We start from the raw sequence: 26,929 nt of genomic DNA, 5'->3' as shown, positions 1-26,929 counted from the left end.
TTGTTAGATATGAAAGTTTATCTGCTTCACTGTGCCAAAAACTTTGGAGTGGCATGATGATTCAAAAAACTCTAAAACTCTGAGTAGAGTAGCTTCACTACAAGTGTGTGAAAAGCCTTGCGTGGCACTACTCTCGCGATGCTTTAAAATCTGTGGAATGACTTCATGATGGCTGTTCACAGCCTGTGCAAAGGTGCCAGTGACAAACTGCAGTGCTGTATTTGAAAGTGTGATATCCACACAGAGAAGAAGACCCGAAGCTGTTAAAGCTTCCAAAAGTGTCTCTGCAGTGTGTTAACACCGAGAGCTGGATGTTTTCAGTTTGCTATTTGATTCATCTGTCCATCCATCCATTTCCTGTCACTAACGGGGGTTTGAGGAGACTTTGGCACTTCCTAGGCCATCTCACAGGTCTAATCTCTCCAGTCCTGGATGTGCACGGGCCTCCTCTGAGATGGGACATGCCCAAAACCTAGGAGGACCCTGGGTCCCCTCAGTTGGCTCAGTCAAAAAACAAGGGTCTAAAATGCTGACTTTAATTTTATTACAAGTAACTTTTCCATTTAATTTTGTTACATAAAAACAGCATAAAATGTTACATTTACTGGAATGACTGGTATACATTCAGTTTATAGCAGACATATTTTCCTTAATAATGAATTATTTGAATTAGCAAACCTTTGTTTTCATATATTTCAGTTGCAGTCTTTAATCAAAATTATCATTATATTATTATCATGTTTATTGAGGGTGAAGAATCATTTCTTTGAGTGCTCCTTCTGATGTGGAGGAGTAGCGGCTGAGTTCCTCTGAATGACCAAGCTCCTCTAAGGCTGATCCCAGACACCCTGCAGAGTGTTTGCTATTTGCTCTCCTTTATTAATATAATACTATTTGTTTGGGGAAGTCCTTTTTCTAGTTTGTTGCATGGCTGCAGGATTTTAGGTTTTTAGGTTTTAACTGAACTGCCGATGAGGTGTGTGGCCTGGGAGATAAAGAGACTTACCTCAGTGAATCAGCTGCGTTGTGCTGGAGATGGATCCTCCTCTGCAGTGAAATTGTAGTTACACCTTCTCATCTCTGAGTGATATGCTAATGAGCAGCTTTGCCGAATATTTAAATCAGAATTGATGGGATTTTTTTTTCCCACTCTTGAGATTGATTTTTCATTGCATTGGGAATATACTGAGTGATGTCTGCATATATACATTCATTTTATTGATGGTGATTGCGGTAATTAAGCCACTTTGCTCGCGTTGCTTTCTTACATTTTCTCTCTCACTGATGTTTTAAGGCACATAATGAATTGTGCTGTCTATCAATCACTGCACTTCGGTGACTCATTAGTGGGCCTGTGACAGCACAAAAAGAAAAGACATGCTTTAGTCCCATGTAGAGCCGCACAGAACAAACGGGCGTACTCAGGAAATAATAATAACAATATTTGTGTTGCTCTTGTTGTGAGGCTGTGATCACACAGGCTTCCACAGAGGAGGCAAAACAAAATGCGGCCGATAACAAGCCTCAAGTACATGAAACGGTTAAATCCTGCTTTTATTTTAATTCTCTTTCCTCACAGTAGGGATGTGCTTTAATGTATAAGCTTCAAACTTAACTAATTCAATCATGAATGTGCAGTTAAAAAAGTTACTTTGAGACGTGTTCATTAATGGGAAATTCACTTTTGTACCGTGACCTATTTTCCTCACAGTAAGTTGCAGTATTTGTGCGTCAGACAGAAGACGGTGTCACTGCATGATATTTTATTCAGCTAATTTAGGCTCTTGGCTTTAGAACCGGCCAGCCCAGCATTATGTTCCATTTGATGTATCACTTTGTTCTACTTTACCTCAGCGTCATAAATATGAATTCTCCTGAAATTTGTGAGCAAATTCCTGTAAATCTACATCACACCACAGAGAGATTTAAGCTGTGTTTTTGCACCACACATCGCAGAAGACACTGAAGTGTTTGCTGAGGGCAGCAGGGAGAAACATGATCAGATAAAGAGGTTAGAGCTGCTGCATTTGCTGAAGAATAGTTTAAATAAGCTAAGAGACCTGCTCATCCATGATCCCTGTGCATACTCCTGAAGTTAAACCAGCGCTGCCATTGGATTGGTCCTTCGAGTGCTGCTGCATCCATCTCTTCTTGCTGGCAGATTCATGAGAGATAGAGTGCGGTCTGAATGGGGGTTGTCATGTCTTGTGGTCTCACAGGTGTTTAGTCTAGGTTCAGTTTCTCCAAATTTGTGGCTCTGACAACTTGGTTCTCACTGATAGTTGTAAACCTATATTTTGTACATTCCACTTGCTGTTCCATGATGTTTTATTCTTAAAGTCAATTCAATTTTCTAAATAATGATGTTTTTACCCTCAAGAACAGGGTAATCAAAACAAAAAACAAGACAACTATGCCCTATATTTGCAAATTGGCACCATTTGAGGAAAAATGCAACCTGTCTATTATGATTAAGTAACATTACATACAAAGCAGCAGTTTTCTGACTTCTGTAGCTGTTCACGCCAACCGTTTAATTTTGCAGGACATATTTGTGGCATTTATTTTTTCAGATTAAGCTAATTTTTTTTTTTTTTTGTCGAATACACAGATTTGACTAATCAGATCACTGCATTTGGCAACAAGTGCACTTGTAGCTCAAAACGCGACCCGGTACTGAATTTTACAAAGATATGGAAATAGTAAAGTCATGCTGTTTTACCTCAGACACACACGTAGACGCTGCTGTGGGTCAATCAGCTCTCTGAAATGATTTATCTGCCTCCGCTGATGTGGTCCCAACTCTGCCGATGACAGCTGAAACTGCCCCCCGCTCACATCCTGAAATATGTACGAAAGCGGTCGTGATTCAACTTCTACTGCTGGATCAAACCTTCTTGTGAGAATTGGATGAATTCAGAATCTCAGTTTCTTCTTTCTTCTTTAGAAAAATCAAGAGCAGCTCATCATCGCCTTTTTGTGGATGAATTTGTTGAACCCCCTCCACAGATCTTTCAGCGTGTATCGGTGCTACAAGTTTGCATCTGAGAAATTGGGAATTTTGTGTTGTTTTTTAGCAACATGCTCGATGTAAAGGGCTAAACACAGTAGGCAGCACTTGTTAGACTTCGATCTGTTAGGCTTTGTTCTCGTGGCCCTGAGGGACTGCTTCTCTGTGTCATAGTGTAAAGTGCGACTGTTTTTGCAAACACATCTGCTGTTTGAGTCTGGGCATACGACACTGACGATCAATTATTCACGTCAGACGCGGTGTGTGTGTGTGTGACAGAACACGTGCTCGCAGTGAATATTCAACTCTTGCACTTGACCGGACCTTTCTCTCTGATTACATCTGACGAGTGAAAATGAATTTCACTAAACCGTCTTCGAACATGAGGCAGAAAATAAAGAAATTAATATTCTCATTCAGAGGAGACATTTCATCATCCTGCCATGATGGAAAACGTTGGTGGTAACCGACAACTTAATCCTATTTCCTTTTTGCAAGCGCGATGGCTCAGAACTGTTTCACATCATTGTTAGAAAAGAAGCAGCTTTGCCAGTTAAACCATCCTCTCTGATTCCCTCAGCTTCCCTCATCTCTAAAGGCAGTCTGCACAGATGCAGAACAACTGTCTCCTGCAGGACTGCTCAGATAAGCACAAGTGAATTCTCTTAGATGTGCCTCGGTTCACCTGCGCATGTGAAAGTGCTGTTCAGATCAGTCATTGTGTAACAAAAGATCTGAACTATGCAGGTTTTTAACGCACAAAAAATATTTACCTTGTCCCCAGAGTAAACAGAATTTAGTTCCAACACTTTTGTCTGTGCTTGTAATATTTGGAAGTCTGACAAAAATAATGTACGATGCCGTTAAAGTTATTCATCATTCTCCCAGAGGAGCTCTCATTTGTTTGTTTTTTCCAGGGGACTAAAAGTGCTGAGTGTGGATATTGTGATGCGTGTGATTCATGGGTGTTGTGTGCTTTAAGGTCTATTTCCCCCCCTGACGGATCCTTGGGAGCCTTCCTCTGAGGATTTGACACTGAGAGACGGACTCTTGACAGTTGGATCAGTAATTATTCACCAAAACATACTTTGCATACTGAAAACTTTGAGAGTCATAACGCAGTTTTACAGAAGTATTGCAGGTGTTGCTATTGGTCTGCTGAATAGTGCTCTTAACAGAACCTGCTTTTACTGGAATCCAGAAAAGAAAACTTTTCATGACTGAACCATTTACTGCAGGACAGTTGAGTACATTTGATCTCTTGAATGTAAATGATTTTCTGTACATAAAATATTGGTTTCAGAACTTGACATTTTGCCACTGCTGTGTTGATGTTTTTGGAGCCATACTTAGATGTCAGTCGACTGCAATAGTTTTGCATTTGTGGACTTTGTGTGTGTGTCAAGCAGACACACATACCTACTAGTTGGTGCTAAGTAACAGACTAGTGCCCCGTTTATGCTTGCTGTTGTTTCGCTAACATACAGAATGTTGGCCTGCTGCACACGTTTTTTGTAACTTGGCATTTCATGGCTGGACTGAAGACAGGCGTGTATGAGCAAGAGGTCAGAGATTACAGAGAGGGAGGTGCTGCAACATCTTGAAACTGATGTGAGACGTTCTTGAGAAAACTCTGAGAAAGACTCAGCAATTGCTTTCCTTGATTTCTTTCATGAGGAGTTTTATTTTCCAACTGCCGACACCCGTCCTTCAGGAGAGGAGTGCAGTCAATCGGTCTGCCAGAAGCACCAGTATGAATGTTGAGGGTGTGTGACGTCATAGTGGGCTTATTAAAGTTCTAAAATTCTTGGTTCTGAGTGCAATTAATGCTAAGCAAGCCATGTTTTTTCTACATAGCTGCATTAAAAGTGCTCTACAGTTTATCAAGAGGGTTAGGGTTATGTCCAGTTCAGCTTCTCAGTTACAGAATTGAGACCCAGAAGGCAGCTTCTGCCTGTCAAAAGGGATATACCCCTACTTTCAAACTGGGAAAAAAAAAAAAATCTAAATAGCTGACTTGCTGGAGATATTGCAGTGCCAATCACTCACGCACACATTCACACCAATTTAGAATCACCAATTAAGCTAACATGTTTGGTTTTAGACTGTGTGGAGACCATGACTAGGGGATTCAAACCTGTGGCCTTCTTGCTCACAACAGAGAAGCAACAATGCTAGTTACTGCACCACCACACTGCCCAATTATCCAACTATCAATAGAGGCCAAAACCATTTTCTGTACTGGGGCTGTAAACATGTTTATTACTGCTGTAAAATTGTTGAGTTTAACATGCAAGTCTATGGGGATTGGCTCACTTTTGGAGACAGCTTCAAGTGGCCATTAGAGGAACTGCCAGGACTTGGCTTCAGTTTTCAGCCCCGGAGATTTCCACTTGATGTACATCCATGAGTCCGTCAGCTAATCCGTCTACTGATTCAATCCCTCGTTCTTTGTGTCCTTCTTTTTCCTGCCAGCATCAGATGATATTACAGTAGACAGCAGATGAAAGTGGGACAAACTGGGCTGTTCACTTCAGTGAAAGGAACAGCAGCTCCAAGATTGCCCAAAGATATTTTATTATTGCTCTAAACAGAAAAAGAATCCTGCTCGTGTCCTCGAATAAAAGCTCCCAAATTTGTTAAATGATATGTCAGTATACTACAGTAGACTCTTTGTGAGCTTCTGGGTTGTTTACATTTTCTTACCCAGAAAGAAAAATATGAATATTTCCTTTACAATAACATTTTTACCACATTTAAGCATGCTTGTGAGTTTTTTCTTTTTTCATTTAAAGCCTTCAGTTTTTCTTAGTAGACAACATCTGACAGCAGCAGGATAGGTGTTCATCAGGTATAGCGATAAAGTTTTAAATCATTACAAGGGCAACGCACAGGGAAACCAAACTCCTTCTTTCTGTGACTGCTCGGCACACGAGCTGCATCACAGCATTCACCGCTCCAGTGTGGCTACTTTTAACTAGCACTGTTTGAATGACTGTGTACTAGACAGCCTCCAGAAGCAAATGTGTGACCTTAAATTGAATAATGTGAAAATACTGTTTTAAGCAAACAGGTGCAACAATGTACAAATCACTGTGAGTAAAGTTAAGAACACATTACAGCAAATTAAGTGTTCATCTTGCGCTAAACGCTTGACTGCAGGCTAAATACCGCAGCCTGTTATTACTTATAAAACCATCTGCATTCCATAAAAGTTCCATAAAATACTGAAATAGTAATTATTCTTTTTTTTGTGTTTTTACAGGTAAATCAGAGAGGGCTTCATTTCTTGGATATGGCAGGGATCCTGCGGCATCTGGCTGCCAGGTGAGTCTCTCATTGTTGCTTCTATATAGACCTTTACATCATTTCCATCCCGCTTTTAAAATGTTTTACTTCAAAACAAGTCAAACAGTATTTTTTTTTTATTGTTGTAGGCAGTCTCATTGTAGCAAATATGTCTGGTGAGTGTGCTTTGCTGAAAAGTGAGCGTTAAAAGTTAAACAGACCCCATACCTCAGGCCGGTGCCAAGCTATGGCTTCTCGGCTTTGTCCCATTGAGGCTACAAGACCCCTGTTTTAAGTCTACCACAATGTAAACTTTCCTTTGGCTTTCTGACTAACTCTACTGTTTTAGATATTGTGAATAAGCACAGAGGAAAGAGTGCACACCTGCAGCTGCACAGATCTGAGATTAACCAACTGACATCTAATCAGGACAAATAACTGAACAAGACGACTGATCTCATGATCTACTTGGCACATGGCGTGTAGCCATGTGGTCATTTTACAGTAAATCAGGACTTACACAGTTCCCAACTTGGCTCAGAAGACAGCATGGTAACAGTTTGCATATCAATGATCGTGAAACTGACCTCACGGCCAATTGGTCGTCAGTGGTGATAGTTTCAGTCCTTATGCAAATGTAACCTGCAGTCAGCTGAGACTGGAGAAGTCACTTAGATGAGTGACGAAACGTTTCTCCCACTGAAAACGCTACGTCCAGATGAACAGAATCAACTTTTTGGGAGAGCATGGTACCATTTGTACCTTTGTGCATATTGGTGCTGAGGTGTGCCTCACATGAGCTACAGCTTCTTAACATTTAATATCAGAATTTCAGGATCTTTTCACCACAAAGTCTGACATTGAATAGGGAAGCTTGTACAATCTCGAGATCTATTCAAGCTGGAAGAGCTGAGCTGATGATTGTTGAGTGATGTTTGCATGTTGTTCCTCCCAGACTGACTACAGTAGCATAAAGGAGGTCAGACCCAGTGCTGCTGCAGGTATTCAGTGTCACTGAACAAAGGCAACAGCAGAAGTGGGTCTGTTGTGCCATGTGAAAGCTCCGGCATCAGTGACAGCTTGTGTTTTTTGTTTTTTTGCAAACTATTTTCCTGACCTACATTTCATATCAGCGAAATTATCTTCATTTCTTTTGTGCTGATTCTCATGTACACATTTTTTTTTAGTCCCAACTAAATTTGGAACTTTAAAGCATCAGATAGAAACGTCTCAGTGCTAAACTGTGTCAATCCTCAGCTTGCAAAGAGGAATCCAAGAGGGCACGTGAGGCAGGTTTTCAAGCCAACTACTACTACTCTTCATCGGTCTGAGTTGACCTCACTCACACACTCTACGCTCTCCTGATCTCCAGCCGATTACTCTAATTAGACCAAGCTCTTAATTGGGTTTCTTAACCCAGTTTGTCAGGGTTGTAGAGGTCAAACAGATATTGGTGACAGGGTAACATGGTAAGCTTTCAAGGCTGGCGGAGTCTGTCCTCTCATGTAAAAAAAAAAAAAAAAAAAAAAGATATGTGAAATCTCTTTTTAAAACAAAATGGAATTTTTTGTTTTCAGCTTTTTCCTTATTAGTCATTTCTTTTAAAATCAACCACATCTGACAGAAAGTTCCCAGTCAGCTGGTTTTTATTTAATAAAGACATGCAGAATTTCACCAAAATTTCCACGCACATCCACGTAGGCTTGATTTTACACTTTTTAATTATTTTAAATAATTTTTTTCCAAATTCTGAGCCCTCACAACTTATAGACACATTCAATTTTCAGGGCTTAAGCACATATTCCATCTCAGTTACATTTTATAGCCTTTAAATTTTAAAGGCATTAGCAGTTAATGCTCAAAGCTGGTCATAGAAAGTGCTGAAAATACTGAGCAAAAAGAAGATCTGGGGTTTCGATTGTGACATGCGCTGTGGGTGTAAAACTGATTTGGTTTTAGATTTTAACAGAGCCTAAATGTGCTTTTCAGCCCTGAAGGCGTCATGTGGATACTTAAGAAGTTATATGGGCTCATAAAAGCTGGAATAATTATGTGAATTAAAAGTGCAAAATTTAAATCAACCGCTTTCTACTATGAAACCACATAACTCAGAATATTCATAGCATGAAGTAAACTTTTTGCATGTTTTTTAAAATATACTGAAGTTAGTGTACAAAAGAAAGATCGTATTAACAAGCGGACAAGTGGGAGACACTGAGTGCTTCTCTTTATTAAAATATGTGTTATTTTGAACAAAGCTCTGTTTAAATGCGGAGAGCTTAAAAAAATGACTGGTTGAAGGTCAGTTTGGACAATAAAAGTTGATCTTTTCCTTTAGTTTTTAAACATTTGTGTGTTTTCTCTTTCAGTCTTCTTTAAGGACAGACATCGGGTTGGCGAGTCCGAGTTCAGTGACTACGTCAGGGAAGTCTGCTACTCCTTTCTTCTCCTTCACTGCAGCCAATCCAAGAAGACGTTCTCTGCCAGACCCTCCAGCCATCGGTGAGTGCCGTCTTCATGACTGAAAGAAAAGTGCTCTTAAATGACCAGCAAAGCAGGTTTTACAATATTTGAATTTCACACTGTGCTCCAAAAGTAGATCAAGTTTCAATAAAGACAGCCTTAATTATGCGATGCAGGATTTGAGCCTGTCTGATAAAATTGTTTTTTGGGCCACTTTAGCTCATGCTTGAGAAATCCCAATTACATATGAACTATTGCTCGGTCAGTTCTTCATATGCCTCTCATCTCAGATTTGCCTGTATAAATTCCAGGGGAAAGAAGGAAAATATGTTATTTTAATCAGAAATGTGCAACATTTCAGGTCCCTACTGTCATTACTTTGCTCAAAAAAAACAAAAACAGGATGAGGATTTGGGCATTTTTTTCAAGCTCCTGTTTTGAGGTGCAATATTTAAATTCAGTTATGTAGAAAACTACTTGAGCTAGGTCCTGTAAAGGAGTAGAGTGATTATTAGGCGCTGGGGCTCTATGATCACAGACTATCAGGAGTGTAGCTCAAGTTAACATAAAGTTAACTGAAGTACTGTATTTTCCGCACTATAAGGCGCACTTAAAATCCTTTAATTTTCTCAAAAATCGTCAGTGCGCCTTATAATCCGGTGTGCCTTATGTATTAATTCTGGTTGTGCTTACTGACCTTGAACCTTTTTTATGTGGTACACGGCGCTGAAACGACTTTGGTAAGCTATGAAGCCACACCTCTTGATGGATTGTCGGAGCATTAGGGCTACCGTAGTCAGGTGCTCTTTATGGTCCGAAAAATACGGTATTTTGTATGTTCGATCTCTGATGAGTAGAAATCACAATAGGTTGTTTTATTTACAGCTTCACATTTTCAGGGCATATGTTCTTTAAAATCACCCAAATCATGTGTGTGGTTTCACAGATATTATAGCTTCAATATGGAAAAAAAACAAACATTTTCATCTAACTTCAGTGTGATATTCCTCAGGTGTGACACCATTTCCAAGATCTAAATGAGCTCTTTTAGAAAGAGAAACTTTCTGTTAATATTATATCAAAAAAATGTGATTCTCTCATTTTCTCTATGTAAATATTTTTTAAATATTTATATTTATGTACAGCCATGGTGAGGCTTTGTTTCTAATGTTTCTCGAGCCTTGGGGCGTCTGCGTGCCAGTGGTAATTGTTTGACAGTCTTAACATCCACTGCACAATAAAGGAAAACTAAAAGTAACAGCAAAACTAATAAAAGCTAAACTGACACAAGCAGGTAAATAATGGTAAATAATTCAAGTAGTTTTCCTTTTTTTCAAAAGTCTAGTTTTTATATTTATTTTAGTTACCGATTTTTACGTCTAATTTTAGCTTTTAGTTTAGTTTTATACAATAACTTGATAAGATTAAATAAAAAATTACAGCTGTAATAACTCCACGTTTGATATGAAGCTTATAAAGCCTTAATATGAACACACCCTGCTTTGGTGTCTGGCTTCAGTCGTCATCAGGCTGCGTTGAAAGAGCAGTGACAAAAACACACACAAAAAAACAAGTATCGACATATTTCATGTAGGATTGTGTGTAGTTTTCTTTTATTCTTTATGTGAAAATCACAAACAATGCTTCTTAGGATTTTGTTGGTGAGTTATGGCTTCTGTACAGTTGCCTCTTTATTATTTTGTTTTCCCCCTTTGAATGAATACACCCTGCTTTCATCTTTCCACAGATCCTCTCCAAACAAAAAAGGTTCGCAAGGTCCCTCCTGGCCTGCCTTCATCTGTGAGTGGAAGATCATCTACCTCTCATATAAATAGATTTCACAGTGAGCTCACCTAAACAAACACACTCACTCAAACACACACACACACATACACATACACACACACACACACACACACACATCTTTACCACTCACACACCCTCCCTTTTCACAGTTGTACACAGAGCGCTCTTGACAACCTCGGCACACTTCTCGGATTGAAATTGTGTTGTCTCTGTGCGGCTTGTTCAACAGCGACTGCGGTGGTGCCTGTTTGATTTTGACTTTTAGTGTTTGTTGTTTACATGCTTGTTGTTTTAATCCGAGCACGTAAAGGTCTCGGCGGGCGACAACTTCCTGCAGATTTTTTGGTGTGTCGTGCAAAAGCGCATGCGTGCGTGCGTGCGAGTGTGTGAATACACATGTGGACCTTGAGGTGATTGATTTTCAGTGCTGCCCTGTCACAGTCTAGCCTCCTCACAGCCTCTCCTGGGAGAAAGAGAGGCTGTCAGAGCGGATCCCCAGCTCTGCTCTTTTGATGTTTAATTAGTCATTACGTAGCCGAACAGGAGGACAGACAGAGATTAATAGCACAGAATATCTGAAATTTCTATTGGTAATGATCCCGGTGGAGCAGAAACCATTAGGATGCAGAGAAGTGTGGAGCTCAGCTTGTATTCGCTTAGACAGGGGGTGTTGGAGTTCATTAATATGCATAAATCACTAAGTCAGATGTTCATTGTTAAAAACCCTGGTGGATCGGCAGAGGCTTTTATTAGGCTTTGCCTTGAATTCTCAGAACTAGTAGAAGACAAGGATTTAAAAAAAATGTTTTTTCCTTTTTAATCAGAAGCAACTGGTTTACCAAAAATCCAACATTTTCTTTCCTTAAACAATGATGGGGTTTCTTTTCTTCTTTTGGCGAGGGAGTCTGAGACTGGATTTGCCTTGCAGAGCTTTGATAATCATCACCTCTACTGCTGTTACTCTGAAATTAAATATGGAACAGGCCACCGAACATAAAAGGGTGGCATGTGTTTTGTTTCTGGATTTGTATTTGAAAAGAAGTTTGTCAGAGCATGAGGGAGAGAGAGCAGTCCCTGGCAGGAGCAGGAACGTGCGCTGCCTTCCTCTTAAGTAAGTGATATATTTGAGGTCTTGTCAGACGGAGGGAGGGAGGCAAAGAATGGTTGCCTCGCGGGTTACATCTCTTTGTTGTGTAAATGGACGCTGGGCTTTTATTTGTCAGTACTTAACACATGGGCGCAGGTGCGGTTCTGTGACTCATAAGAGTACAATCAAGCAGTACAATGCTAGATGGGGAAAAACAGTGACAGAGCATGGGATAAAATACAGCTTCTTCTTGTCACTCAGTACGGCTCAGAAGATAAAGCCTGGAGCTTGGAGGAATTATCCCAGTTAGTCTTTGATCCCATTTGAAAGAATAAAGATGGCAGTGTTGAATAAAGGGCTATAGGTCTCTTCTTACCTGCTGACAGAGAAAGGAAAACATAAAGAGTTTTTCTCCTCTTTATTCTTTTAGTTGGCATATGTGGAAAATGTTAGAGTGGGAGGTTGTGTGGCAGCTTTTAGGAGCTGTTACTTTATTGCTTAGTGAGCTAATAGGAAGCAAAGGTGAGGCATGGGTGCAGCAGCTATCGGATGGGGAAAAGTGCTACCTGCGGGCCTCAAAGGTGTGTCTGGTGACTGTTGGAGGGAGTGTAAGCTGCATTTCTGAGGATGGTTATCAGCTGAGAGCCGTGTTTGTATTGCTGGCTGTGGAAGTAGCGAGGTTTGCCGTTGAAGAAGTGTCGAGGGGAAGGCGCACCTGGAGTCAGATTTACTTTGCCACAGGCAGCTGTGTGAAGAGCCTGCAGCGTACCTGTAAAGCATGAATGCAGCTGCATATGCCACCGAAAGCTTTTGCTAGTGTAAGCAAACGCGGGAGCCTCACCAGAGACCTGAATAGCTGGTTGATTTAAAAAAAAAAAAAAAAAAAAAATCAACACAGTGCTTCCCATCATTATGTCTACTGCTGGGAATTTTCTTATTTATTTATTTCATTCTCAAATCCCCTCTTTATTCCCCAGCTTGTATTCTTTGCTCCCTCAGTCTAAAAATAAATTTCAGAGTTTTAAATCAGATGGGCAATGGAAGATGCAAGTCCAGGCGTGATGTGTGTGTACACTACATGATGGAGCTGAATCAAAATATTTACGGGAGCACATCCTCTGTGCAGTTAGGTTTTGACACTGCAGTGCACCGGGATGTGAACACTATCTAGACGGGCCAGCTGGTGATTGCAAATATTTAAATGTTTATAGGGCTTTTTCATCTTATATACAGACAAACCCCCCACCCCCACATCAACCACACTCATACTTTCCTCTGTGGTCTGCTGGCTGTGTGCTTGCAGACGTGGGATTCTGCAGTGGCTGTAATCGTATAATCGTGTGATGTATATGCCTAGCAATATGTTGTTTAAAGGATTCTTCAAAGCTGTTTGTTTATCTATAAATTTATAGCTTACCACTTTGTGCAGGAGATACCGATAGAAGCATTAGTTCTGTTACAGTAGACACCTCGGATCTCATTGGCCGCCTGCTTTTATTTGACTGTATAATCTGAACAGTGGATATGAAGGACAGAGCTTGTTGTCATTGGACAGACAGGCTGCTACGCCGAGGGATGCTGATGGGCAGCTGCGTGGGCACCTGTCTGACAAGAAGGACTGAAGAAGGAGGGAGAGAAAGCTCGTAGCTCGTGGGGGAAAGTTGCCTCTTGTAGGATATTTCTGGGAATCTGCAAGGGCATGGTGTGTATCTCTGTGTGCGTGTCGAGTTTGTTTGTGTAAATAGTGTTTATGCCATCCACCCCCACCGCCTCATCCCCCCATCCCCGCCTTGTCAGAGGCACAGCGCCTCGATGTGACACTTCCTCCCTGGCTTTGGTGACGGTATGGCTGCAGGATGAGAGAAAGAAAGTGGTGGGCTGAGATTCGGCTCCCCTCGGGGCCTTTTGCAAGCGAGAACCCTGAGTGTGGATGACAAAAAAGATTGACATTTGCTTTTGACAGATCACTCAGACACCCTTGTTTCTGAGAGATTTGTACTGTGCGAGCTGTAAGAAAGGAAGTCGGCTCTAGGCTGTGAATCTTAAGACCTAGAAATGTTCCTCGCAGTGTTGTCTGGTGCATGACTTTCAAATGGTATATTTTCTCTCTCTCTCTGTCTCTCTCTCTCTCTCCATCTGCCATTAACGGCTCAAAGACAAGAATAATACTGTACTGCAGCAGTAAGCTAGGGTTCCTGTTGTAGAGAGAGCAGCTTCTTTTTGTTTCTTCCTTTGAACCGTGGCAGGATGGGACAGTAACGGGGCTCAGGGAAGAGATCTTAGATGAAATGCATCAGTAAAGCCCTTTGTAAACCTCCGTGAACACCCTGGGCCTTTTTAAGTCTCAGGCAAAATTAGATTCTGAGGCCACCCAGCAGAAAAGCATAAAGCTGCATGTTTTGTGTTTTTGCCTTTTGATATTCTGATGTAAATCCACAAAAACATGAATTAAACAATGACACCCGCAGGGATGAACATTATAAACAAACGTACATGCATACACTTTCAATTACATCCTGAAGTTGCCTGCTGATTTTTATTTATTTATTTGTAGGAAGTCACTAAACAGAGATCTGTTTCCCAGTCTAGTTGTGCAATTTAGTGGTTTGTAATGTGAAACAAGGAAAATACTGGATTAATAACAATAATAATGATGCTGATACAGGCCTTTGAAATGTATCTATCTAGAAAACATAAGTGTGGCGTTGTCAGAGAAAAGCTAATTACACTTTATTTTTTCTAACTTTTTTCTCCGTGGTATTGAAAGTGGTTTCGCGTATGGAGTATTTTCCTGACTTTTGGTATCAAGTTTTTAAATTCTAGTATCATGACAAGCCCATTAGCTAATATTAAATACTTGCACAGCTCAAAAAGACTTGATTGCTGACAGTTGGTTGCTGTTATCGGGCAGCAGGCCCTACTTTAGTGGGTTTCATATTAACAACAGGGGCAGAAAAAGACCAAGCTGCAAATGTTAAGTCGTCTTTTAAATGTATTTCTTAAAGAGTAATGCCTGTAAAGCTGGAAATTATTCCTGGTTGTTCCACAGTTCACTGTAAAAATTAGAATTTGGTGTATGTTCCGTATGTCATTGTTTTGAATGTTATTATAGGTGATTAAACTGACAGGGGCCAATATTGTAGGCTTTGACTTGACCCCAGTTAGTGAGCTCCCCAGAGATGACCTCATCAGATGGCTGATTAGATAGACATCCTTGGTTTGACGGGATGATGCTGAACAGTCACAGCCACCTCTGGGACCCTGGGCTTTGTGTTTATCTTTGTTTGGGTGGCTGAAATTTACCACTGACATTAGAGGCTGCAGATAATGGAACAGGCAAACAATCCAGAGGCCTGACCTCTTTCATCTGTGAGGAGAACAAGGAGTTAAAAGGACTAAGAGCACAAAAATAATGCACAGATTAAAGTCATTACTCACATTCTGGCCTGTTGTAAATTATTCATGTAAGCCTTGCGTGAGTGTACGGCATTAATGCAAACCTTGATTTGAGATCGCTGGCAGACTCAAGAACATAGCCTGTCAACAATCACTAAGTTTGTTATTTAGAGACCATCTAAGGGTGGCTGCTGTGACCTGGAAAAGACATCACTGAACCACAGGACTCTGCTGTAGGTCAGAGGTAATGTGTGTATTACTGAGGGATAAATGAGACCAGTGTAATGACCATAGATGGCGACTATTCAGGTTTCTGAAGGTGTGTCGGTCAGCTTGCTTCTAAGGCAAAGGAAGTTTATTCAGCTCAGAAGTATTGGAGCATTTGAATTTTACTATTGTTTATTCCTGAAGCGTTTAAGGACCCAGAGAAATAAATCATCTTCATAATGCTGGTGTTGGTGTTTAAAATTGAACATGTGCAGACACAATATGTGCAGGTGTAAATCTTTGCTCACCTCTGCCCATCAGCTGCAGTAGACTGCCAAAGAATGAACACTAGGTTTGCATTTTTGTACATCTGGTTCTCTTATATCAAAGCTTTGTGTTCAATGCCTAAAAATAAGGTCTACTGTAATAACAAGCTTTAGTCATTCTCACATTTTGTTCTACAACAAATATGCAAGCAAATACCCACGTTTTACTATTCAGGTTATAACTGTGGTGCTAATTTGTGGAGATTATCATGCAGAATTAAATGTTTAAGAATAGAACACTTATATGTCACGCTAAAAGCCTATAGAAAAAAAAATCCCATTGCTTTTTTGGCGAGGGAACCAGGGTGATGCTAACATTCAGGTTGGCCTACAACAAAAGTCATCCCTGCAGCACTCCGGAGGGATGAATGAGCTTTTCGTCATGCAGTCTAAAATACAAAAGAGCCATTTAAGGGATGGTTTTGCAGCGTAGAAAGACACCCTGTAAGTCTTTTTTTCCTGCAAAATTCTGGCTGGCCGAAGGATCATATAAAGATCTTTTGGGGTAGCTCTGCGATCCTCCATCTGAATCACAATTTTTCTCTCTGATTGTGTTGAAGCCATGTCATTACATAATTAGTTAGTGGATAGAAAGTCAGTCTCCAACTCTCTGGACCGCTGCGTCATTCTGTTTATTCCTTTTTTTTGTTAGTCTTTATTAGATAGGAGCAGTAGAGGAAGGCAGGAAATCAGGGGAAATGGAGCAAGGAAATTACACGCAGTAAAGGTGCAGCTTCATCTGTTCGAATTTCACCAAATCTCAGTCGATATTCTCCTGTGGGAGACGATGATCTTATCTTATTTTAAACTGAAAGATCTGACCAGAAGTGGTGATTTCTGTCTCTGCTGCGTTGATGCTTCCAAGATGTTAATTGATTAGCTTTCTTGTGGTCTTCACCGGCTCTGTCTGCCGATGACAAGATAAGTTACACCTTTAAGATGCCCAGCACTTCCAGTGAGCACTGTCCTACTTGTGTCACGGCCAATCAGGGGTTTGCTTTGTTCATGTTAGGCAGAAAAGTTTGAACACTGCTGTTATTTATTTGTTTGGTGACATCATCTGTAACTAGAATCAAAATCATGTGAAAAATTAAGTTGGTAGATTCAAAATAGTGATTCTGGGCTGCCGCTGGGTCATATCTGTACTCTGGATGGAGCGACCTTCTGGATCCTTCCAGGACAAAAGAATGAGTCCCCGTGAAGGTAATGAAACTAATCCTTTGAAGGATTACATCCTCACCATTTAACCACTGAAGCCTTCATTCTCTATCCCCCAATCTCACTCTGTCTTATTCAGTTCTTTCAATCTCTTCTATTTTACACATTTTTCACATTTATTAACATTTATTCTACAGTGTGAAGTAAAAGTGTGAGCAGCAGGGGAAAAAAAGTCAAAAAAGGAAGCTTCCTTTCAGGAGAATAATGTTACTAGGTTGTTTTTAGTTTCCCTGCCATATGGTTTTGGACAGATGTCCAAACACAGCACAAATGTGTTATGTAAATTTTTAAAATTCCTTTTATTTCTGTTAGCTTAGAGAATAAAATAAATATGGTTAGAAGCTTTGTGTTATCATTTCCTGCCATCAGGTTTTTAGTCCAAGTGCCTAATTATTGAAATGTGTGTAGCCTTCTTGTAAGTATGACTGAAAACATAACGGTGCTTTTCTGTTTTTTCTTTTACACAAAAGCTGAATCATTCTTGCTGATGAGTCCATGAGTCGTGTCACTTGCATTAAATTGCAGTCTGTAATGTGGACATTCAGTATTTGTAAAACGGCTTTTGAGACCAGCAGTCACATGCAACAAGCACAAAATCCACAAAAAATAAAATAAATAAAACCTTATGTTTTAATTTTGTTCTTCTTTTGAAGCCTATTATTAGGCTTAACTTGAAATTTCAAACATGTGCCATCCGTCCCAGAACATACTTTTTTCCCCTCCTTAATGTCTGTCATGAAGAGGTCACGTAGATTTGCAGCAAAAGAGCAAACAGGTGTCCCATCCTAGCACTTTTTTACATTTCATGCAAAAAGGAGGTGTCTGCTTTCACTTCCCTGAACTCTTCAAGCAGAAAACACAAAGAAGTCAGGATTAACAATGTGGCATCTCATGGGAAAAAGAAATTTAACCCTTGTTTAAAATTAGTTTTTAGTTTAAGATCGGATGTATTTACTATATTATAAATGGATCCAAAGAAACTTGGTAGTCTCTCTTTCTGATAACTGTAGCTGAGGGTATTTTTCCTCAAATGTTTTTATTGGCTTTTGTTTATCATAATCTTACAAAAAACATCTTACGTGAACAACTGGAACACACAAACATTAAGCTCCTAAATTAACCAAAAATTGCCGCTGTGCTGTGTTCTTGTACAGCATCTCTCTTGCCCTCTCCTTTTTGTCAGAACATCTAAATTTCCATCAAAAGCATCTCTGCTTCTGCTCTCATACAGAAGAATTCAGGATCAGGCCTCACATGACAAAACTGTGATTGAATGGATCTGCATGAGTAGTGTTCACAGTCTTAACAGCTTTTCCTCGTGTGTGTGTTTTTTCTCCGGGTATGGAAATAAATAATGCAGACAGGCCTCAGTGCTGTCAACCCCAAGTTTCATTTTTGTCCCTCCTCTTCATGCCCCCCTACAAAAATCAGTGCCGCTCATCTTATTGTTCATACACGTTCGTGTTTAATCTGTCCCCTTCATCCACTTACACTCTGATGCCTTTAACAGTATCAAATAAAGCCTGCAGCTGGCTTTGAAGCATCAATTTCCTAAACAGGTTCAGTAACTCACTTCTTTGCTCTGACTTTTTATACTTTCCTCATATGCAATTCATTGATGCAGCATAATGTATATTGTTAGTTTTATCTTCATATTTTAATGAGATTTCTGCTGCAGTACAGTGTGCTTGTATTGCAGGGAAATGTAATTTTTAAAACTGGACTCAATTATACAAGCTCACTGCTCTGTAGCGTACGCAGAGGTTATAGTTAAATATAAACATGCAAGCTGTCATACAGTAAGTGAGACTTTACAGAGATCATTATTTAATCTGTCTTTAGACATCAAGTGTGCAGTGAACAGGTTTTTGCATTTTCTTTTATAGTTTGTGATAAAATGAACACAGAAAGTTGGATGATTTTGTTGACGATCAGTTAGTAGCTGATTCATCGTATACTTTAATAGACTTTAATATGTAAAGAAAACGAAGCTCTCGAGCACTATGTAAGCAAAAACATTTTTTAGTAAGTAAGTTTAAATTAATTTAAAATTAATTTTTTAAAATTAATTAATTTAAAAACAAACAAACATAAAATACATAAAAATAGGGCTAATGAGCCTGTTTTGGGTAATCCCCCATCTGCTGTTTCTTTGGGTCCAGGTCAGCTAACTTTAGAAATTAGTGTCACGCTGCCAGAGTCTATAAAAATATTAACCATCACTATCATTGCCAGTGTTACTACTGTCTGGGTAAGGCGGGTTTCATGGTGCATGGTAATAAAAAATTGTCTTTTTGATTTAATGCACAGAAACACTGAATTTTGAGTGTCCATTCATGATAAAGCCAGGAGTTTGGGAGGGAGAGGGTTTGAATCCCCCCATGAGCCCCGCACTCAGCCCTCCATAATTAGAACCAGAGCTTCTTACAGGAAGCAATCTTCCTGCCCGATGACATCACCGCTAAATCCCTGCGTGAGTTGGGGGGTGACCTCAGCCTGTGGATTTGCTCGGGGTTTTTCAACACCCAAACAAATCCCAAGAAAAGCACCTTGTGATGACTTGAGTGTCTTTAGAGAGGATCGCGTGAACAGGTGGGCGGAGCTGAACCTTCACCTCCCAGCTCAACAGTGACGATTTCCAGCAATATCAAGGCTGTGAACTGTGAGTCACGGTCATTCATAAAGTTAAATTAATGAACTCTTTTAGGGATTTTCTCTCCTTCAGAGTCAGTAGTGAGAGAAATTAGTTTGATGTATCCTGAATCAGCCAGAACTGGTGTGTGTGTGTGTGTCTGTGTCTATTTGTCCCTGCTTTCATGTGTTTTCCTCGCAACACTGCGCTGTGTGTCTGGACTTGTTTTAAGATCTCTTCAAACACTTCTATCATGACCATTTTCCTTAAAGCATCAACTTGAAACAGTGCCAGATATAAAGGGGTAACAACATGCAAAGCCAGTGTTTTGGATGAGTTTAAAAGGGCCTCTGAGAAGAAAGGGGGATAAATAATAACAGTACTAAAAGCAAAAGCATAATAAAGGCCTAGTTTTCTTAAGGAAGTGGAAGCTTTCATCTTTCTATAACAGTAATGTTCTCAATGAGTCTACAGGCCTGTGTTTAGTCGAGCAAGCTTCGAGTGGCACACATGAAAGGCTCCAGTCAGGCTGTCCAGACCGGTCTCTTGCTAGAATATGGTATCTATTTTCGCCTCCTCCCCTCCTTTCTTCTTCTTCTTCTTTCCTTTACCCCCACGCCCCCCCCTCCTTCTCCTCCCCCGTGATAAAGGTAATGGGGAGCTGTGTGGCTTGCAATGACAGTAAACCATGGTAAAATGGCTGTCAATGTTTTGCTCCCACCCACCCACCCCTTTAGTTCTCCCCCGTCTGAGGCCCCCAGGGTTTAGGAAATGGAGCATTATTTTCCTGTTTCGACGTCACAAGCCAACCCCTCTGCAGCTGTTGCATGCTTTACAACTCTGTGTTTACAGGGGCTCCAGCTAAAGGTCCCCCTGCGCTAACAGCGAAACTCTCACATTTCACATTTCATAAATCTGCCGTTGTATTGCTGGCTGGATTTTGGATTCATGGATTTAAAAAAAAAATAAATTTCTTGCAATGTTGAGCCGTCACTCTCTCCACTCTAATGACTCCTTGTTGGGGTGCGAACCATGTGTGGGAACAGGTAAAATGAGCTTCCAGATGGCTGTGTTCTTCCAAAAGCCATAATTCACCTCACTGCCTGTAGACTCATTTAATCATCACAAAAACAAAAAGATTAGACGCCCGGGATTAAAACGTGTGGAAGAGAACAGGCTCGCCGCACTTATTTAAAGCCCTCATTTGATCGCCTTTGAATTACACACAATAAAACCCTGCTTAGAACAAAATTATTTTAGTTCCAGTTTGTCGGGGTTCCCCTGCAGAAAATCTGCATTTTTCTATGCCTGGAATTAAAACATTTTTTTTCTCCTCTCTTTCTAAATCCGCTCACACATTTGTTTTCCGTCCCACCCACTTCCCTTTATCTTTTCTATACCCACCTCCCCGTCGACTCCCTTCCCCCCTCCTCGTCCTCTTCCTCTTCGCCTCAGCACTTAGAAGCTTAAGGGAGGGATGTACCACACGAGCCACTCCCTTCTTACAGCCACCCCTTCCCACAGTGTGGAATGGTACAATCCTGCTTTGCATAAGTTTCCTCTGAGTGGGTCTGTGTGTGTGTGAAGGCCAGTACTGAAAGAATTATTAGACCCTTTTGAACGGTTTGGATGTATGTCTAGAGAGAAAGCTAGCGTGCCGCTGTACTATACCTTTATCACTTAAATTGTTAAAGCTATAATGTATTGCGCCTACCCTGTGCCTGGAATGGGCAGTAACTCTTTAATGTATTACTACAACGGGAAATCGGTGAGTAGTCTCTCTGGGAATGTGTGTGTCTGAGACAGAGGGGAGCTGTATAAAGTGTGGTTGCCTGTGTGTGTATGTATATGAGTGTATCCCTTTGACTGTCAGTCTGATTTTATGTGAAGTTTTTGCACTTAATTGGTTTGAACTTTTAAAGCACTTTGTTCGTCTCCTTGCATGCAAGTGCAAGCGTCCGATGCTCCTCTGCCTCATTTTCCACTGCATCAGTTAAAGCTGTCACACAGTGCAATTAAAACAAGTGACTCAAACCTGCTTTGTACCACGTACAAGTAAATATTCCAGGTTAGACATATTTTTAAAAAAAGGAGGTTTTGCCCTTTTTTTCAAAGCATTTTCCTCTCATGCAGGGAATGAAGCAGAGCAGCAGAAAGTTTTTTGCAGTCTTGAATTATTTTTACTGGCTGCTTGCTTCAACTCCGAGACTGGGTTGAAATAATAACAAGTGGGAGTCTGGGAATGATTAAGGGAAAGAGGCTGCCTGTTGAGGTTAGACTTTCCTGTTTGCAGATTGAGCTCCAAGCACCAGTGTTGCTGTTATTCCATCTGTTTTTAATCACTTTGGCATTCTTGACGCCACAGGGAGCCTAATGTGATTTCTGAACTTTTCTGTAATGACCTCTTTGATTTTTGTTACTCTGAAAAGCTTTTCTCTGTGACTGCTTTTGTGTCAATACATGCGTTAATTAAAGTGTGCTGCCCTCGGAACTTTTGAGTTTCCATAGTTGTTGTGTTTGTGTGTGTGTGCGTGTGTGTGTGTGTGTGTGTGTGTGTGTGTGTGTGTGTGTGTGTGTGTGTGTGTGTGTGTGGACTTGTAGGTGTAGAGACGAGCTATGCTTGAGGTTTTTTACTGTAAAAATCCAGTGGACTGATGAGTCTGATCAAGGGCAGTCTAACAATGGCTGAAGTAGCTCTGCTGTGCATTTCAGTAATCCTTAAGTAATGATCCTGTCATAAGCAAATTACGCAGGCAGATTTCCACCTGTCACTGCACGTGTTGTTTTTGCTGTTAGATAAAAAGGGCATTTGAAAGAGAAATGAAGAGGTTAGCTTTTTTATGGCATTGTATTGAAAAGGTCATCTTACTCATGCTTGTGTTTCAGCTTTCCTCATAACCCATTACGGCATTTCCCTTTTTGTTCTTGCTGCACAAAAGATGACTTTGATCTTTTTCATATTAAGTATTAACAGGCTTGTGTTACATTTGGTAATGGGGAGAAAATTGATAGCATGTGGACGGAACGGGCAAACTTTTATGATCAAAAGCACTTGTTAAATAACCACCAACAACTTTTTTCTTTCTTTTTTTCCTGTTTTGCTTGCAAGGAAAAAGAAGGATGGTGCTCATTCTTTGCACCAACTTCATCCACATTAATTTGTTATAATGCAGAGTTGCATAGCAGGCTCACCATCTGGAGCACTGGGAGAATTCACAGTGGGCCATTGGCTTGTGAGTTGGTGGCACGGTACCAATACAGATGGAGCAGCTCACTGAGCTTTCTTCCGTTGCCTATTAGTGAAAAAGAAAAAATTGAAGTGAAAGCCCTGCAGCGATTTTTTTTAGACCCCTTTTTGTTGTTGTTGTTGTTGTTGTCGCTGTTGGGGTGGTGGTTGTTGTTTTCCTTCACAGAAAACAAGTGGAAGGACATAAAATTAGACCAGAAAATAGCAAAAACACTAATGTCGCAACATGTTTTCTTTAAAGTGCCACATGCCTGTTGTTGTTGTTGTTGTTGTTTTTGTGGTGCAACAGGTTGGATCCTGCTTTCTAGAAGCCTACATGGCACATGTGTTTGCTGCCCTGCAGTATGCATGCTTGACTAAATATCCAGGACAAAGTCAGAGTATATGCATAAATGGTACGGCATACTGTGATTAGTCAGCAAAGTTGTGTTGATGCCAGAACCAAATTTTTGTGACATTACCGACTGGAAGGTATTTTTGTGCTTCTTGACGGTGCATTTGGATGTAAGATTTAGCTGTTTAGCAGTTTATATGTTTTTATTAGATATGATATAATAGAATAAACATTATTATTCTCTTCAGATCTATCCGTCTCCTTCAGTTCAATGCTTTCTTCTAGTCAAGAATTCAATTCTTTGAGGGCATTTAATGTTTATATTTCACTTAAATGTGAATTCACTGAACACTGAAATTTTTATTTCTTCACATGCTCATGTAAGGATTTGGCTTCCACTGCTAACTCTTACAACATCAGAACATCGTGCCACTAAAAGTTGGTCTTTGTGTTGGCTCAGTGTCACGGTTTTATGCATAAAAATACTGAAGCTTTTATTTTCCAAAAAAACATTGGCAGATATCGCACACAAATGTCGAACAACGCCCCTCTAAGAGAGCAGACTGAGCTCAGCTTTAGTTTGAAGAGGCATCGATTCTTTCTAAGCCCTGTAAGTGTTTAAGATTTGGACTTGAAACAAAATGCCCCAGAGAGTTGGTTCGATTCCAAGTAAAGACATACCATATAAAACAGGACAAGCCATTAAGAGTGCGTTTAAACTCTTCTCTTTGAGGTTTTTGGCAATTAGATGAACTGATTTTTTCCTAACTTTTATTTTTTTTGGAGACTTACTTTTATTTATTTTTACATTTCCCTTCCCTTCCTGTTATTCTGTGACGTCCTTTGTGGTCGTCGACAGATTTTCTTTCAGCCTTTGATATTTTGATCGGTAAGGCGTGAACTTCAAACGCAGGTACCGCAAGGCTCGGAGGCACATGGGAAGGTGTGGAGGATATATTCACCAAAATCAAGCTTCATAGATTATCATTTACTAAAAGTCATTGTTTGCTTTCATAATTTATTATTCATATTCAAATAATTAGTTGTAAATAAAAAAGGTGCCACTGTAAGATTTATCTTTTGTGTTGATTTTATTTAAGAAATAACGGCTGGTGCTGAAATAGCCAGTATAGGTGTGTGCTGGTGTGCTGATCCGTGTGAGTGACGGCTTTTAATTAATGGCCTTGTAAAAGGAAACCCAGGCGGGCCCTCTCCTCCGTAGGCCTGGCGGAATGAGGCACCCGGTGTTTGGGATGGTTTATTAATGCTTTGACTGGTTAGCCCAGGGTAAAAAGGACAATTAGCATTATCCGCTGCCATATGCTGCCCATTGAGCGTCTGACAGAGGCGAAAGACAAAGCCCGGGTTCCCGTGTGAGGCTAACCTGAGATCTCTCTGGAACTTACTATCAACCCTGGTCACATGTGTAAGCCAGAAGACCCATGAGGGTTGCACCCCTCCCAGAGCACTTTAATTACACACCCAGACAACAGCGTGCGGGAGACCTGCTCACTCAGCAGAGTCTCGCTTAAGCTGCATTTTGATATGATGTTCATGTGTATGTGCAAGCGTTTCAGCGCAAACACTTTGTTTGCTGTGCATATTTTCCATCAGCACCCCGCCATAAAAGAACTTAAGTAAGTAAACAACCTTTGTGGTCGTCATCACGTCCACGTGCATTAGGAACCAATTTGGAGGAGTGAGCTGTCAACATCTGAGTGTGAAATGAGGCCATTAAACGGCAGGTTCATCTCGCTGAGTGGGGACACAAGCTGGAAATGTGCAGGTGGAATCGAGCTGGCAGGTCTGGCTCTGATTAGTGTTACACGACAGTGGGGTCATCCAGTCCTGTCTGTGGGAGGGAGAATTTGTCCAAAACTTTTTCTCCCTGTTTTCCTCCTTCACGCTCTGCCTCGCTCCCTCGACCTCCATCTGGAGTGGATGAAGTCAGAGACCACATCACTGGTGTTTGGACTCCAGTCTTTTTGATCTTACCGCCCAGATTGGCACACACTCACAGCTGTACAACAGCGTGCTCATTGTGTTTCCTTTCCCCCGCAAGCTTGCAGGTAGAAGTATAAAGAAAGCAAAGCAGGCTCTTTTTGTAGCACTTATTTGATTTCTGCCTCTCTGGGAATGCTGCAATTTGCCAGGCATTTAGTCTATGCATGTAAGCGGGTGTCATTATACTTCCATTAGAGGTTGAGTTGATCTGAAATGCAAATACTTCTGATAATCCACTCCCCCCGTCATGAGCTTGATTGCTTGCTAGTCATTAGAATGTGTGTATTTATAGTTGTAGGGCTGTTTCTGCAGTAGATGTGTGCGTGTGAGATCACATACTTGTATATACCCTAATATGATTGTGCTTTGCATTTTTAGGGAGCGTGTTTACTTCACAGAAACTGATATAAGAGAGCTGAATGAGTTTGAACACCCTCATACCGTGTGTGACAGTCGAGCCTTGGTGTTTCGGTTGCTTCTAATGACAATCATGTTCTCCTGGCAGGTGTACGCACCATCTCCAAACTCAGAAGACTTCAACAGAGATTCACCTTCATACTCTTCTCCAAAACCCTCCAGCAGTATGTTTGCAAGCACTTTCTTCGGTAGGTTCATTCATGCTCATTTCTCATTATTTAGAAGGGCAGGATAAGACCAAGTGAGCATTTCTGGGTTTTGGGTTTTTTTGCGATCCCGGCCATTGACCTCTGAGAAACACAGCTAATGTCAAGAAATCTAGCAGCCACCTCAGCTCACCAACTTATAAACAAGGACAAACATCATATTTAACAGCATAAACCAGATGAGTGCATTCTTTCTGCATGGGTCTCAAGCTTTTGGCGACTGTTTAAACTCCCATTAAGTCACAAAAACTTTGAGAACCTCTGGCCTAAATTAAAGTCAGTGTGGTATCTTTTCATCAAGTTATCACCAAGAATCTCAAATTGTTCCATTAGTTTGCAGTTGTATTCTATTTTTTGTTTTTAGTTCATTTTAGTTTCCTGAGTGGGTTTGCTTGTTTCAGTTTTGTTTTTATTAGTTTCAGTATTATTTTGAATTTATTGTTATTATAATGTGGGTGGCTTGTGTCAGAGATCAGATGTTCAATAGAAATTTAACACTTTATGCAATGCGTCACGAAAAAACATGTGCATCAAAGCCTCCTGGTGTTTTTTTAGGGTTAACGCATTTAGCCAGACTGACAAAAAATAAAGTGAAAGAAAATTGCCTGATTTTGTTTATTTCAGTCAATTTTCTAAGCTCACAACATCACAATGTATTTCAGATGACTGAAGTATTTTGTTTACACCTAGTTTTAGTTTTTAGTTTAGTTTTGTTAACCGTTATAACCTTGGCGGTTATCGCGAGCTCCAAAACCACTGAACCAAACATCTGTTTATATTTAATTTTGTAGTTTATATGTTGCCAGACAGATTGAGTTGTTAGATGTGTGCTCAGTTTTTTTTCAGTCGGACTGACTCCCGCACACACACGCACACACACACACACACACACACACACACACACACACACACACACACACAAACGTCTTCTTGTTGCTCTTTAGCATTTGTGTTATCTCAGCTGTGTTCAAGACAAGGATCATGTTTCAGTCCCGAGAGGGAAAAAAAACTAAAAAGTGCTCTTTGGATGACCCCCAAGTTTTAAGGGTAAAGTTAGGGGGTTAGCCGTCTGTCTAACATGTTCTTTCCTTCAGTTCTAATCCATTGTGTGCTAAAGTGATATGTTTATTGGTTTTAGATGGTACCCACAGTTCGTCTGACCCGTGGAATTCGTCCAATGGCATCAGTCAGCCCGGCTACGGGGGAATACTCGCAGGATCTTCATCTCACATGCCACAGTCAGGAAACTACAGCAGCCTGCACTCACACGACCGTTTGGTAAGCTTCA

General features: G+C 40.6%; 1 protein-coding gene across 5 annotated transcripts in view; it reads left to right on the top strand.

Annotated features, from left to right (window-relative positions):
- Window positions 1-26,929, top strand: part of tcf12 (transcription factor 12) — an 84,444-nt gene that overhangs the window by 38,077 nt on the left and 19,438 nt on the right. For all 5 annotated transcript variants that reach the window (XM_039610861.1, XM_031758047.2, XM_031758051.2 and 2 more), the window contains exons 6-10: window positions 6,276-6,337; window positions 8,668-8,800; window positions 10,509-10,561; window positions 25,524-25,623; window positions 26,780-26,919. In XM_039610861.1, the coding sequence (XP_039466795.1) occupies window positions 6,276-6,337; window positions 8,668-8,800; window positions 10,509-10,561; window positions 25,524-25,623; window positions 26,780-26,919 (488 nt within the window). The remainder of the gene's footprint in view (window positions 1-6,275; window positions 6,338-8,667; window positions 8,801-10,508; window positions 10,562-25,523; window positions 25,624-26,779; window positions 26,920-26,929) is intronic.

Source organism: Oreochromis aureus, linkage group 1, assembly GCF_013358895.1.
Source record: "Oreochromis aureus strain Israel breed Guangdong linkage group 1, ZZ_aureus, whole genome shotgun sequence".
In the NCBI taxonomy this organism is placed as follows: Eukaryota; Metazoa; Chordata; class Actinopteri; order Cichliformes; family Cichlidae; genus Oreochromis; species Oreochromis aureus.
The sequence above is the reverse complement of the archived record's forward strand: the minus strand, read 5'-3'. Positions and strand labels throughout refer to the sequence as shown.